This window comes from Amblyomma americanum, chromosome 1, assembly GCF_052857255.1.
Source record: "Amblyomma americanum isolate KBUSLIRL-KWMA chromosome 1, ASM5285725v1, whole genome shotgun sequence".
Classification (NCBI taxonomy): Eukaryota; Metazoa; Arthropoda; class Arachnida; order Ixodida; family Ixodidae; genus Amblyomma; species Amblyomma americanum.
In genome coordinates this window covers 92,155,764-92,171,609 of record NC_135497.1, presented here as the reverse complement: position 1 = coordinate 92,171,609, position 15,846 = coordinate 92,155,764, and the positions used below count along the sequence as shown (strand labels likewise).

Below are 15,846 nucleotides of genomic sequence, written 5' to 3'. Positions count from 1 at the left end.
TTGGCCGGGACAGGTTGTACTGTTCTTTAAGCGAGTGGGTATCGTTTATTTTTGAACGACATAATTCATTTTGTGCCGTATCAACAATGCGCGACAGGGAATGGGTCACTGAGCCCTTCAGCGACGATTCGTTTACCGCAACACCAGGAAGAGAAGTTTCTTGGCAGGCAGGAAGCCTGTGAGCAGAGGAGTCAGTGCACCTAGAGCCGTGTGATGCGCATTCGGGTGTACATTACAGCCATGATTTAGTGCGTACGTGACCTTTATATACTGCGCTGGTGAACTCTCAAGATTAGAGTCACTGGATAAGTTTTCCAGTGACCCTACTCAAGGTTGGGGGTTAGTCTACAAGCAGCACAAATACTCAAAAGTACAAGTAATGCCGTCTAGATCACTGTAGTAGAAAGGATTGCACAGCCGCCGCCATATCTCAGTTGGTAGAACACCGTAAGAGACATATGAAGGTCGCGGATTCGGATCCCACTGACGGCTTGTGTTTGTTTTAGTGCGAAGGCGCTGCTTCACCAGCAAAGCTGAAAAATCCGACGCATCTGGGAAGCCTAAAGTTAACCTTTTTACCATTTGACTGGCCAGCGGCGAAAGCCTTGCGCAGCTGACAAGAACCAGACAAGAATGTAGTGTATTATATGTAGTAAATAATTACCCCTTTACCGCGGAAGGGTGAAAAAAAAATTTAATTTTGAGGAAAGGAAATGGCGCAGTAATTGTCTCACATCTCGGTGGACACCCGAACCATGCCGTAAGTGAAGGGAGGAAAGTGGGGGTGAAAGAAGAAAGAGAGAAAGCGGTGACGTAGTGAAGTGCTCCCGAATAATTTTGACTACCTGGGCATCTTTAACGTGCACTGACATCGCACAGCACTCGGACGCCTTTGCGTTTCGCCTCAATTGAAACGCGGCCGCCGCGGCCTTGTTCGAACCCTGGAACTGGGTGAAACCTGCATGTCCGTTTTCTTCGGTTGTTGTGAAATTACAGGGCTCTCCAAACGATACTCATATTTCTCGCGTTCTGCTTGCTTAATTCTTTTGACATAACAGCAGATATTACTTGAGAACAACGCAAAAAACTGCGAACGAAAGGATTAAAAACGTTAAATCTTCGCATTGCAATACACAGCAGACAAGTGACTTTCGGGACAGACCGTCCGCCTTCCGATGGCTTCAACTGCGCTCGCCTCAGTAACGGAGAATACGGCATTGGGCATTCAATACATTGAACTGTAGCCGCTGTAGCATTCAGCAACCTAATGGAGGTCAGTGTCACGGCTTGTCTAATTTAAGTGTAGCTTTGAAAGTTCAGTTGCTGATTTGCAGCTTCCACTTCAGTGCCTATGAATTGTACAGTGTCGTCAGGCTCTGAAATGCATATTACCTGCGACCTATAAACCAACGTTGCTATTAAACTACCTGTTCACATCAGCCGACGTACAGTGCGCACGAGCGACCAAAGAGCAGTCTTTTTGTAGACTGGCGCCACTACGCGGTCACCCAACGAAGCAGATTGGCGATGGGAGCGGGCGCGCGATGCGTCAGGTACTGACTACCACTAAGAAGGCGCTGGGCTAGCACACCATTCGTGCGCACTGCCATTCTGCCATGATGGACGCGGCGTGCTGGTGATTGAAGAGTGTGTGTGGGCTCAGTCTCTTTTTTTTCTGGTTATCTGTTGAGTCCATAATGGCTCTTGTTGGGGATGGAAGTGGCGATGCTAGGATGCGAGAATATTCAAAGCTGGCTGCAGACCTTGAGCAGCAAGAGCTGGAGGTAGGCACGCAGAACGCTTGTGCACCTTTCCTGTGTAAACAGTGCCGCTGTTCGAATAGCGCAGATTCGTATCCTTGTCGCACTTTGTAGTACGATGACAGCAAACTAAGTGATGCGTGCCAGCAGCCGTGTTTGTATACTACGCTGGCGGCCCTCTACCACGGGCGATAACGTGCCTCTTAAATTGCTACTGAACGCGTTTCTGTGTGGTAGCTGTATCGTATCTTATGGTTTACAGTTCGCACATTTGCATTAGTCGCGCTGTGTTTCATGGTTGTCGCGATGAAATTGCGTTAATAAATCGGCATGTAGGTGCTGTCAAGGCCAGATTTGCGTGAACGGAAATGACGCGATGAAACATCTGCATGTTTGCTGTCATCGACCATTATGCGCGAGCAGTAGGCAGTCTTTCGATTTTTTATTGCAAATTAAGTGGTTTGAAGTTTCAGTGTGTACCGTGGGGCTCGCAAGTTGTGGTGTGTCAGTGCCGTAGTGTCGTTGGTAAAATGTTTTTGCTCGACGATCAGAGGGACCAGAAAATCCCTCTTATTTAAAGGGCCGAAAATATCTTGCGAATTTATCTTTGCTTATGACCATTTACCTCTGTTCACTCCAGGCTGCTGATGGCATTGCCAGTCCACAAACTTATGGCCAACTACTAGCAATCTACCTTCTTCAAAATGACCTGTTCGTATCCCCTTTCATTCTCTTTTCAAATATCTATTGAGGAATATCTTAAACTGCCTTTTCTTTTTCTCAGGCCCAATGCCAAATTTCTCTGGAAGAGGATTCCTCAAGAAATAAAGCAAGTATGTAAATAAATTTTAGTGGCAAAATGTATTGAATGTGTTGGTATGATAATGGGAAGACTGGACTTGCGTGAGCCATGACTCATGTTGGCATGTCAATGTACAGGTAGATGCAATATGAGAGGGAACCTAGGAGTGCGTGGCCTCTTCACTTCCTGAAGCACTGCCACCAAGAGCTGACGAGAATAGGCGGCACCAGGTACATACATGTATGGGAAGAGCAGCTGACCATGCTTATGGGGCATGTGCCTTTGCCGCAAATCCTTACCGGCTCTCGGTGGCAGTTCTTCATGAAGCGCAAAGGCCACACGCTCCTGTGTTCCCTGTCATATTTCTTCTACCTCTACAGATTGGATGCGCACGTTCTGTAAGAAACTTAGTGTAAAAAAAACACCTTGTGTGTGCAGTAAAAAAAAGAACAAAACTAGTCAAATTACTCTGATGAAGTATGAGAGTATCCACAGCACACGAATAACACTTAGTATACAGCAATAGAAGTTGTACCTCTATTACTGAGAAATGAGCTTATATTTTTGCCATTTCTGCCCAGCTGAAGAGCATGGGCAGAAAGTATGCTTGTGTCTTGTATGCTTTGTAGCATAACACATGGCTGTAGACAACCACCTGAGGCCTGCTGCGGTGGCGTAGCGGTTTTGGTACTCAGCTACTGACCCAAAAGACGCAGGTTTGATCCCGGCCACGGCGGTCACATTTCTATTAAGGCGAAATGCTGGAGGCCCATGTACTTTGTGATGTCAGTGCACGTTAAAGAACCCCAGGTGGTCGAAATTGTCTGGAGGCCTCCACAGTGGCGTCCCTCATAGCCTGAGTTGCTTTGGGACGTTCAACCCCATAAAACCAAACCAGAGTAACCCATTAATCTGCCCCTGTATGTGTGCGCAGTTTATATTCTTGTTATGTGACAAATTTTATTTAATTTGGTGAGTATGTTAAGACCTTTGTTTTCCTTTTCAAAGTCACACCCGGAGCTGGGAAACATGTGGAAAGTTGGTCAAGCCCTCTGGTATAAGGATTTTCCAGCAATTTACACTGGCTTAGCCCAAGAGTGGCCGGACGACATCAAACCTATCATGCAGGAACTTGGAGGTGAGTGTAATATCTTACGGGGACTTTTCTTGAATATTCATCTTTTCTCTTTGAGGACTGCATTATTTTGGCACGCTTTGAATCATTCATTGTGAGGTTACCACGACTGCTGCCGCGAAACTGCGCATGCAATTTACCGGCACATGCCCAGATTTGCAAAGGCGGTCTTGGTAACCTCCACGGTCGTGCTGCACACTGTATGCTAAAATGTTTTTTGAGGCATGTCATGCATAGCCAGAAAATAAAGCCATAATTTTGGCCTGCTGCTGCCTCTTCACAGCACTGCAGATTAGCTTGTTTTCTACAGAGCTGAGGTCCTTCAACATTTCATTGCTCATGTCATTCCTTGTGCACTAGGCTTTCATGGTGTTTTGCTTCATGCAACCCTATATTATGCAGTATGGCTTTACACGGGTGACAGACCGGCGGCTGGCAAAAGCCACATTATATCGTGCCCCTCACTATAAGCGGTAACATTATGAGTGGTCTCTACTGTATATCGGATGCCTTATCATATATTGCCTCAAGGCACTATCCGCAGCCATCATGGTGCTGCCTTCACACTGTGCGTGACTTCACATAAACACACTTTCACAAAAAGGTTACACTACATGAGCATATATATTGCAAGAATACTTTGCACTTCAAGAAAAATATGCAAATTATACAGAGTATTATACTGATGGCTTGAAAACAAAAATCCATGTCAGTAGTGTAGTAGCACAGAACAGTTGAGAAAAAGCAGTATGATTGCCGCAGTATCCATCAATTTTTACTGCTGAGTGTTATGCCGTCTGTGTGGCTGTAGACAGAGTAATAAATGAGAGCATCAAAATTAGTGTGATCTACGCTGATTCAGTGAGGCACTGCATTCCAGAAATGCCTCTGAACCCTTAGAGGGGTAGCGACAGCAAAATTTTCATGGTGTATTTTTTGTTTTAAACTATGTGTAAGACATTTGTAAATGCAAATCACTGCGTGAAATTTGCCTGCGCTCAGTACCAAACTTGTAATTGAATTTATTCTTCCATGCAGTTGCAGTTTTGGTTTTGGTTCCAACAGTCAAAAGACTGTTAAGACTTCATTACCTGTTTACGTGAGGCTTACAAAAACTGCAATATAATATCGCCTTGTTCACTTGCTGCCATTACAAATAAAAAAATTACAAATTATTTATTCAGCGCCGATGAATTCCAGGTGGTGATCAATGTTTACTAATATTGTATGCATTATTCGAGAGAAAAAATGCACTCTTTTATTAGGAAATATAATACACAATATCGCAGAATGTCATTACACAAGTGCACACACTGAAATTCTGCTGGGCCCCAGCCACATTGGGATAGATGGTGACAAGGGAGATGCCTGTGCCACATGAGCTCATCACGGTATAATGAAAAGAATTAATGTGCTTTTGCATGAATTAGTACACAGTAAATTGAAAAACAAATGACATACTGCCTGGGATAATGCAGTGAGCAGTAAACATGTTGTAAAGCCCATCTTGGTTGAATGAAAATCATGTGGACATCCAGAGCGTTCTGTAGAAGTAATTTTTTGCCGCTTATGCATTGGACACATTTGCTCACAACTGCTTACTGGCAAAACAAGATAAACCTCTGTATGAAAAATGTGGAGGTGAGCTCACAGTAAACTACATTTTATTCTCATGCACAAAACTTGAACAACTCAGGAAAAAAATATATGTGTTGCTTTTTGGTGAAAATGCCCTCTGTGATGTTTCATGTGTTTTTAGGTTTCTCAAGCAAATGTTTTAAACAAACTATACATTTCAAAAACTTTAAAGTCTATTGAACACAATAAACAGACGTTCTAACCTTGTGTTTGGTGCATGATAGCATTAACTGCTTATGTGCCATAGAACCCTATATAACTGAGTATTGCAAGGCATTCTATTGGAGACTGTAAGTAATGAAGAAAATTTCAGTTTCAGCAACCCAGGGAGAGTTACTTGCTGCAGGACACAAAAAGGCCTTCGACCAGCATTTGTGTATTATTGAACATATTAAAGCTAGCATGCAGCTTGTCAAATTAAATATCAGTTGGAAATACCATTTTATTCATGTATCATCCCTAAGGAATGCATTAAGTGGCGGTGCTCTTGAAGGTGCTAGGAAGCATCTTGAACGGTTTCTCATCTTTGAAACATTTGGAATTTACTGTGCCAGAACTCTAAAAACTTCACGCTTCAAGGGGCTAACTAGTTGGGGCCTGCTACATTGGCTTGTAGAGCATATTAGCTGAGCTGGCTTGAGCACCCTTGTTGGCCTAAGCTCAAGTTGGCTTGTCTCAAGGAGATCATGTTTTTGTCAATTCAGAGCAGCTAATTATTTTCAGGCTCATTAGCTGCTTCTGCATTGCAGTGTGTGTGTGTGTGTGCGTGCGTCATTGATTTACCCATTATATTCACCTGAATGAACCATCTCACTTTTCATAGCTCCTTACTTGAATTTCTTCTCCTAGAAACTGCGGCTTGGAGCTGAATTAAAGTAACGGAAATAAGACACAAAACGCAGTGACAATATTAAAGCAGAACAACTCAGTTTGAAGCTATCATAATGTGTCATGGTCACCTGTGCAGACTGCAGAAAGCTGTTCTTTACTGTTATCACTGCATTTTGTGTTTTATTTATGTTACCTTAATTTGGTAGCTGTGGAAAGAAAAATGATAGGTGTAACGTTAAGAGACCGGAAGCAGGCAGAGTGGGTGAGGGAACAAATGCGGGTTAATGACATCCTAGTTGAAATTAAGAGGAAGAAATGGGCTTGGGCAGGGCACGCAATGCGAAGGGAAGATAACTGCTGGTTCGTAAGGGTGATGGAGTGGATTCCAACAGAAGGCAAGCGTTGCAGGGGGTGGCAGAAAGTTAGGTGGGAGGATGAGATTAAGAAGTTTGCGAGGATACAGTGGTTGCAGCTGGCAAAGGACAGGGTTAATTGGCGAGACATGGGAGAGGCCTTCGCCCTGCAGTGGGCGTAGTCAGGCTGATGATGATGAATTTGGTTTGCACATAGCGTCCATGTGTACTTCGTATCCCCTTCCCCCCATTTGAAATGTACACTGAGCCCTCAGGGTATCTGGAATAAATAAAACATATTTTGCAGAGCGTACGAGACGGAGGGCCTTGACGCTGGTGGCCAAGGCGTATTCTTCTATTTCCCTTGATGATGCCTCCGCCTTTCTGGGTGTTCCCAAAGTTGACCTAGCAGCTGGTAAGAATTTCAAGCACATTTGCAGTAGCAAGCTGGGCCACAGGCTGTATAAACTCGTGTGTGGGCTGCATTTTTTTTAAAAATTCAGCCGTGAGTTTTGAAAGTGCGGCCCATACACGAATAAAAAACAACGTATAAACACATTTTGTTCTTATGTTGTCCAAGATGGGGTGTGGCCCATACATGAGATTATACCATAATACCTACTTTTCTTGCTTCTTTTCCAGTTGTATGTCCGTTGGGCTGGGTTGTTGATGTTGCAAGTGGTATGGTCTTACCAAAGTATACAGGTAAGAATTACTTTGGTATTAGAGGATTGAGTGGCATTTCTTTCAATGGGCATGTACCTTTTATGGCAAAAATCTACAGAAGAGTTGTTTTGTTATGCATGCAGCAGGGTTTGTCTAGTTAACAATGCTACCGAACTTACTAACTCGAAACCCTTGTACAACAACCTCGCCGATAAATACATAGTTATGGCTTTTTGCCTTCATCCCATAAGTGCCAAGATAGTTGTCTGTATGTGTGTTTCTTTATCATTCATTAGAGAGAAATGTTTATTGGTTTATTAATCACCAGGTGCTAACCTTGAAATAATCCCTGCCCTCCTCCCACTCTTTCTTTTTCTATTTTTCAGCTGCTAGGCATGAAGATTCAACACCAAGCGAAGAACAGTTGGCTAAGCTCACAGACTTTGTAGCTTTCCTTGAGAATTGATGAGCACCAGTGCTGATTTATAAACAGTTGTGTATGCAGATGCTGAGTTGGGGAACTCTTGAAATACCAATGCCAACTTAAAACCTATCATGCTTGCAGAAATGCAATAAATTAGGTTATGAAAAAGTATTTGTACTACACAAGTGAGTATACTGAATGTGTAAAGCTTCTATGTGGACCCAAAGCAGTAGGCATTGTTGTCGAGTTTTTTTTTTTCAGGCCACAGAGTCGCACCACGGAAAAGTGTTCCTTTGGATAAAAGTTGATTTTTATTTACATTGTGAATGATACAAACACACATAGGATAATGACTGTCTGTGTCTGCAGTATGCTTCTTCTTGATGATGCATTGTTACCTTGTGACTGGTGTAGTTGCAGTGGAGAACTCTGTTCTGCAAAACAGGTGGCATTGTCACTCAGCAAAACCAGCACACAGTTACCTTTATTTTAGGAGGAGAAAGGCACGGTTCACTATAATGTGGAAATACGCATCAGTTCGCAGAGTGCACTATGAACAAGAAATAGCTTGCACTAATCAGTGTGAAACTTGGCATTTTGTAGTTGTTTAATCATTTCCTTGCTTACTGTTGTACAGCTAATTAAAAAGGCTGAACTGAGTGCCTGCACCAGTGTTTTCTTTATGCATGCTGATATCAGGTAGCAAGAAGGGTGGATAAGCTAAGTTCAGAAAGCATAGAAGGGCTCTGGCGTCATGTTCTGTTGGTCTAGTTGTGAGACAAAGATTTGTGTTTATTTTCTTCTCTTGCTGTCCCATTGGGGAGACTACACTAAATATGAAATACTGGCAAAGATAAATGTGATCAGATGGTGGACCTAGATATCTTGGACTTTGACACACATTTGGATTGGCCACGTCTATGCACTTTAATAAATCCATAAATTCAGTGCCAATACACTGTTAAAGAAAGTGTACATTTAGAACCATGACCAGAAAAGCACTTGTGTTGTGTCAGTTACATTCATGCTAAAAGTTTGAGTATATTGAGTCATACGTGTCTGCATGGTCATGGCCTATTTGACATTTTGCCTTCATCAGACTTCTAAACACTTTTCGGCTCTGCAGCTTGGATATGATATGCCCCACACACCACAACCTCTTCTGCTGTGTAATAGGTATTGTAGCCTGTGGCGTTATGTAATATAAAATGAAAGCACTGTGATGAGATGTGTATGCACCTGAGCCTCTCTCCTCTGCAGAATCAGCCATGCTTAGGTGGCAATGATTTCATTCTTGAGCATGATGCACACTTGTTTGAGTTATAATTAAAGGGTAAGAAGGAAATCAAGAAAGCTTTTGCAGTTTAGGTGCTCTTTCCCACATGATAAATCATGTCTGTTGCATGTGTAGTGGCCGAAATGATAATCGTATTAATAATATGCACTATTAAAAGCACTTCACTTGTAAAGAAGGAACTAGTAATGAAGGCATCAGTGACTCATAAGAGGGAAAGTGAAGGAATTTGGGATCTCTCTGCAGAACAGAAATGTGGCTTTGACCGAGGATGACAGCATTAATGTTCAAGCAGTGAATGATAATCTAGCAGCTATCAATGCGGATGGTTTGACACAATAACTACAAGCTCTCTCTGGTGACTAAATGTTGCAGCATGGAAGTCATTAACCCCGCAGACAGAATAGAATTGGCAGAGCTGTCAAAGCTAATAAGCACTAGGTAACCGACGTATAGAAGTATAATATGGAGATAATTGAGCATGCTGTAAAAAATGGAGGTAGCCTAAAAGTGGCCAAGAGGAAATCGGGCATAGGAAAAAATCGGATGAATGTGCTGCGAGACAAGGAGGGCAACATCATTAGCAATGTGGATAATATAGTTAAAGTAACCAAAGAATTCTACATAAATTATACAGTAAACAGTGCAATTGGGACATTAATGAGAGGGAGTAGTTAACAGCAATTGGACCTCTTGCCAGTCACGAAAGGGGAAGTAAAGCGTTGGGAGCAATGCAGAGGGGGAAAGCAGATGTGAAGGACGGTGGGGAGATTGTGCTAGAAAAACTAGCCACCCCGTACACACAATGCCTTATGGCCTCAAGCAAACCGGAATCTTCGACGAATGCTATCAATTCTTAATCCTTAGGAAAGGGGACGTAAAGAACTTAAAAAATTACTGACCAATCAGCTTACTGCCCATTGCCTACAAGGTATTTACTAAGGTAATTAGTCATAGAATCGGGACAACCTTAGATCAGCCAAGTCAGACATTCGTAATGGCTGCTTGACAATAGACTGCACTATCTGTCAAGTGATAGGGAAATGAGCACAATATAACCCACCCTTATATATAGCCTTCCCTATATACTTAAGTGTTTTAGGGAAGCCGGCTACTAATGTTTAAAAACGGGTTTTTGAAGCTTTTTGCTGCATAGCAATACCACTGTTGGCGGACGTGAAAAAACGGGAATCATGTTGACTAATAAAGTGGTTAAATTCTAACAGCTAACTTTTTAACTGTTGCCGATAGGTACCCGATTGCAATTATAGATTTGCAGCTGGCCGTTAGTAATAGCTATGTCAGTTATTAGAATTTTGAAAACGCGATTACTCTCGCTGCTGTGGCTCAACTTGTTTGGGCCATTTCTCGCGCCATTCGAAAACCGCGCGCTTGAGGGAGGGCGCAGAGCGATGTCAATAAAAAAACGACACTTCGTGACGCACGTACGCGACATTTCCTGCCTATCCCCCGCTGGAGCTGCGATGGGCGGAGAGTACTGCGCACGAGCGGGGCTGAGATTGTCGCGTGATACGTGCGTCACGGAGTGTCGCGAATTTATTTGACGTCGCTTTGCGCCCTACCTCAAGCGCGCGGTTTTCGAATGGCGCGAGAAAGGGACCAAATCAGTTGAGCCACAGCGGCGAGGGTAATTGCGTTTTAATTCTAAACTTTGATATGGCTATTACTAACGGCCGGCTGGAAATCTCCAATTGTAATCAGGTGTCTATCGGTAATAGTTAGAAAGTTCACAATTAGAATTCAGTTACTTCTGTAGTTAACATGATTCACCTGTTTTGACGTCCGCCAACGCTGGTATTGTTGATTGGTATCAACTTTATTGGATAGGATAGGATAAACTTTACTGCTCTAGTTTCTATACACTTAGAGTGCAGAGGTCGTCTTCATTTTGCGATGTCTTCGCCCTCTTCAGCGAGTGGAGCCCCTATTCCAGGGCCCCATTGGATCTGGCAGCTTTCACAGCATGTTGTACCAGTCTTCGATGAAGGCTGGATTGTGGCTGGAAAGCGCTTCCTCCCACTGCTCCCGACACGGTTCTTTCTGATTATGGAAACTATAATTGTCCGTGCACTCCCACAGTTGTGTGATACACCGTGGGTCTGCTTCCGCATTTGGGGCACGTGTCCTTGTACTGCGTTGGATACATCTTATTTAATATGGAAAGATTAGCTAGGGTTTCTGTTTGGAGCCTCCTCCATATGACCGCCTCTTTCTGAGTCAGGCTAGAGTGCGGTTCCGGATATCTTTTCCTTACCCCTCTGTAGTAATTGATCTCTAAGAAGGTGGGCGTTACGTTTTCTGAGGCCCCCTCCGGCCTGAGTGGATGAGAGGTTCGGTTCGTGTAAGCTCGAGCGGTCTCATCGGCCCCGAGGTTGCCCCATACTTCCGCATGTCCGGGTGCCCAGAAAATAACATGCCTCGCCTGGTCCTTTTTTGGAGCCACTTGTGCTAGGACCTGTCTTGCACATTTACCTATCCTTCCTTTCATATATTTCCTGCATGCCTCTTTCGAGTCCGTTAGGATGGTTAAAGATTTTCCGATCCGGTTGCCTTCGGCGATCGCTAGAGCAACTGCGAGTTCCTCGCCCTCATCAACCGTACCGTTTTTAATGGATGCGCTAGCAAATTCTGCGCCCTCCCAGTTGAGTGCTACCGCTGCTTCTCACGTCTCTTCCTCTATACCTGGACGCGTCCACATATACTGTATTTTCTTTAAACGCCAGTTTCTCTTCGATGTATTTTGCTCTCGCCTTTCTCCTAGCCAGGTGGAGGCTTGGGTCCTTGTTTTTGGGGAGCGAGCAGACTTTGATAGTGGCTCTGATGTTGTCGGGGATGTCTGCTTCCTTTTCTAGTATTTTTTCTAAGTTGTATCCCAAATTTTCTAGGATTCTTCTGCCGCTTCTTGTTTGCAACAGCCTTTACTTTTGCGTCTCTAGCTGTGCCTCTTCCAGCTCTTCGAATGTATTGTGAATGCCGAGTGCTAGTAACTTCTCGTTTGCTGTACGCATCGGCAGATGAAGGGCCGTTTTATACGCCTTCCGAATGATTGCGTTGGTTTGGTCCCTTTCTCCCTGGGTTGTTTGAAAGTATGGGAGGGAGTAGGTCACCCTACTTATGATCAAACTTCTTACGAGTTTCAGAGTGTCACGTCTTTTATGCCACGTCTTATGTGCGATACTCTGGTTATCATTCTTGCCACTTGCGTCGCAGCCAGCTTAAGCCGGTTGATAGCGAATCCGAATCTCCTGTTTGTTTGGATCCACATTCCGAGGATTCTGACCTGTTCCCTCTCCGGAATGTGGCTTCCTTCGAGCAGGATTTCTACCTTCTCCGGGTTTTTCTTCCCTCTCTGGATTCTGAGGATCTCCGACTTTTCAGTGGAGCACGCCAGTACTCTTTCTTTCACACACTCTTGCACACATGTCGCCGCTTCTTGTAAACTCTCTTTTTGTCCTAGCGTTCCCTGGTTGGCCCATATCGTGATGTCGTCCGCATAGATTGCAAAGCCGATGTCCTCGATCTTTTCGAGTCTTCTTGCTGGTTCTATCATCGCTACGTTGAAGAGTACTGGTGATATGACCGACCGAGCCTTGCGGCGTGCCCTTGTTTGGAGTGTTGATATTTTATCCTCTGAGCTCCCCGATTCCCACCGTGACTGTCCTGTTGCTTAGGGAGGCCCTGGTGTAATAGTGGATCTTCTTTCCGCAGTTGGCGTTGTTGAGTCCCTCCATGATGGCGGCGTGGCCTGCATTATCAAAAGCGTCTTTGACGTCTAGGGCCATGATAACGCTTTCGCCATTGTACGGGACTTGCGTTAGGACTTCTTCTTTGATCTGAAGGAGGACGTCCTGCGCGGACAGCTTTGCCCGGAAACCGGACATGCTGTCCGGGTAGTGCCCCTTCTCTTCTAGGTGTTGCTGTAGTCGACGGGTGACTATTCGCTCAAAAAGTTTTCCCAGGCACGACGTTAGCGATATCGGCCTGAGGTTTTCTATTTGGAGCTTCGTTCCGGGTTTGGGAATCATCACCACCGTGGCGTGTTTCCACTCCTCTGGTACCGTTCCTTTCTCCCAGTGCTCGTTGATGAATTGGGTCAGTTGGCGGACCGCTTCATCGCTGAGGTTTCTTATCATGAAGTTTCTGATTCTGTCTGCGCCGGCCGCGGTGTTGCGCGTCGCCGCCTTGGCCGCTGCATAGACCTCTTCTCTTGTTATCTGTCTGTCCAGGTGCGGGTTGTCTTCGCCTCGGTATTCTTTGTCGTAGGCGTCCGGTTTTTCGGTGCTGTATACCTTTTCCTCTATCCTTTTAAGGAGCTCGTTGTCGTCACCCTCAAAGGTGTGGATGATCCTCTGGATTGCCTTGTTACTCTCCGACCTGGTTTTGGTCGGGTCGAGCAGGGCCTTGATTATTCTCCACGTTTTTTCGGTACAGAGTGTGTCGTTCAGTTGGTCGCTGAAGTCGTCCCAGCTTCGCCTCGCGAGGAGGTTGGCATAACTCTCGGCTTCCTTCTGTAGTTCGCAGATCCTCTTCCTTAGCTGCTTATTGTGTCTCTGTGTCTTCCATTTCCTTGTTAGCCCTCTCCTGGCCTCCCACAGGTGGAGTAGGTGGGAGCCGACTTTCGGTTCTTCTTCTGTTCTTTTGACCTCTTGGGTGTAATGGTAAACAGCTCGACGCCTTCATATATCACCCATTTTGGCACGATGGGTCCGTCAAACACTAAGAGCGCAGTCTTTGACTTCCCCAGGGCTCGTGCCGACATGATGTTTACCCCTTGTGTTCTTACTCGTAGGTTCGCTTGTAACTCTTCCATCGTTATTCCGGCCGGGATTCCGTGGATCACGGCTCTTTTGTAGTCTCCTCCTGTGGCTGCGTACGGGAGTACTCCAAACTTTATTGGACCCACTTCAGTGGATGAGGTGAAGCTGGGTGAAGTAGGAGGGGGACGAGCAGGACGGCGACAGGCGCTCAGGACCGGGCACTGTTGGGCCCAGCACACGATGCGAAGCTGTAGCTAGCTCCGACCTGTGAGGTGCGTAGAGCAGCCTCCCATCGCTCCTGCGATTCTATCCCTCGAAAGGGAGGTTTTGGTTTGTTTGGGCAATTTTGACGAGTGTTTAAAATCCGCTTTGGTGCTTGGTCATAACTGACATGTTGGAGATTTTCCCCCTCCATGTATGAGGGAGAGTAGGAAAGGGGATGCCATGGTGGCGGTTTGTGGTCGACGCCATACCACCTGCTCGGTTTTGGTCAGGGAAGGGTGAGGATGAGGGGGGAAAGGGTAGATTCGGTGGTTACCACCGAATCTACCCCCGTTACCACCGTTTCTATAATGCACATTGATGTGAGAGATGAGACAGTCCCTTGCACTGCGGAACGAGGGCTGACTGTCCTCTGCCCGGCTGACGAGAGCTCGGGCTTGCTCGTGGGCGGCCGTGTTGCCCGGGTGTCCGCAGTGCGCTGGAACCGAGAGGAGGGTGTTGTGGCGATCTGGGAGCGGGAGCAGGTCGGAGGATGGTAGCAGCCGGGGCGTGTATTTTTTGCTTTGCAAAATTGGAGGTGGCTGTCTTTGAATCTGAAAATTATATTCTGCGGAGGAGTGGGTAATCCCAAGGGCTATTGCCGCCTCTTTCGCTTCGATGGACTGGGTGTATATATCCGCACGGTGGCACATGTAACTAATTTAGGAGCATTCCTTATCACTGCAATCGCGAATGCGGGCGGACTACTGATGATATTCAGTGGCTTCCACATAGACGGCAGGGGTGGATATGGGGTAACGCTTGCGAAGTGCTTTATAGCTCTGGCAATTCGTCGCTCGTGATTGTATTCAGGATTATTGTTTATCGGGAGTGGCGGGATGTTAATATTTGCGCTGATGGCTTCGCGAAGGGAAGACAGAGCGATGATTTGACCAGGAAGGTGAATTTGCAGTCGATTTAAGAGTTGTTGCCCGGTTATTGTCCCTGAGAGTCGGTGGTATTGACCCATTAAGTGTGCTTCGATTAGCTCTTGTAGGGTATTATGTACCCCCAGCTGGAGAAGTTTGACAGTAGCTGTGGTTTTGGGAAGGAGAGGGGCCGTTTTGTAGGCCGTTCTGATTAGACTGTTCAACTGCTCGGCCTCTAAGGGGTAGAGGTATACGGGTAGTAGTAAGTGTTTAATCAAAAATATAATAAAAAGGAAGTTAAAAGATTTTTGCTCACCCCGGCATCTGCCATCACTGTATCGGCGGCATTTGAGCTGGGGCAGCGGAAATAAAGTATAGGAGGCAGCATGAAGAAGGGAAATGAAAGAGGTGAGGGGACAGCAAGAAAGGACATAGGGAGAGGTCATATATACAGGTATATGGGTGGGAATAAGTAATTCTGCATAGGTAGAAGGCCTTAATGAGGCGGCGCGTGTCTGCCTCTCTCATGCCCCGGTGGCGGTTGGAGATGCGTTCGATTAGTGTGGCAATGTCCTGCACAGATTTGCAAATAGCTTTTAAGGCACTGGTTGTTAGTGCCATTGTTCGAAATATAGAGGCCTAGGACTGATGTTTTCGACCATTTGGATGGGGGATTCATCCGTGGGTGATGTGAATTGCAGGAGGGTGGTGCTCTTTAATATTTATTACTAAAAGTTCCGATCTGAATGCCGAACAGCTGAGGCCTATACTTTGGGCGTGTGCGGACACAACGTCGGTCGCTTGCTGCAAATATAGGATTTTGTTTCACCGTGACTACCCGTGTTTGTCCAAATTATGATGTCGTAGGCATACCGGGAGTGCCGCAGCGCCGGGATTGCTGCATGCCAATTTGCGTACTAGTGAAATGAGGGCACTATTAAATAGGAAGGGGCACAGGACTGCTCCCATGGAGGGTTTCTCTACTTCCCAGCCTGAAGGTTTGCGTTTGGGCCGCGCCTAGTTGCAGGCAGGCAG

At 45.6% G+C, this 15,846-nt stretch overlaps 2 protein-coding genes across 2 annotated transcripts in view; one reads left to right on the top strand and one right to left on the bottom strand.

Annotated features, from left to right (window-relative positions):
* Positions 1 to 1,562: 1,562 nt before the first annotated feature.
* Positions 1,563 to 8,269, top strand: LOC144113228 (COP9 signalosome complex subunit 8-like). Its single transcript, XM_077646200.1, has 7 exons — positions 1,563 to 1,784; positions 2,401 to 2,471; positions 2,545 to 2,593; positions 3,571 to 3,700; positions 6,827 to 6,934; positions 7,162 to 7,224; positions 7,572 to 8,269. The coding sequence occupies exons 1-7, from the start codon at positions 1,698 to 1,700 to the stop codon at positions 7,649 to 7,651; spliced, it is 588 nt and encodes a 195-aa protein (XP_077502326.1). The 5' UTR covers positions 1,563 to 1,697; the 3' UTR covers positions 7,652 to 8,269.
* A 4,278-nt stretch (positions 8,270 to 12,547) lies between these two features.
* The window catches only part of LOC144111498 (uncharacterized), a 40,098-nt gene continuing 36,799 nt past the window's right edge, over positions 12,548 to 15,846 (bottom strand). The window contains exons 9-10 of the mRNA XM_077644853.1: positions 14,310 to 14,411; positions 12,548 to 13,432 (exon numbers count right to left, since the gene is read on the bottom strand). Of these exons, the coding sequence (XP_077500979.1) occupies positions 12,548 to 13,432; positions 14,310 to 14,411 (987 nt within the window). The remainder of the gene's footprint in view (positions 13,433 to 14,309; positions 14,412 to 15,846) is intronic.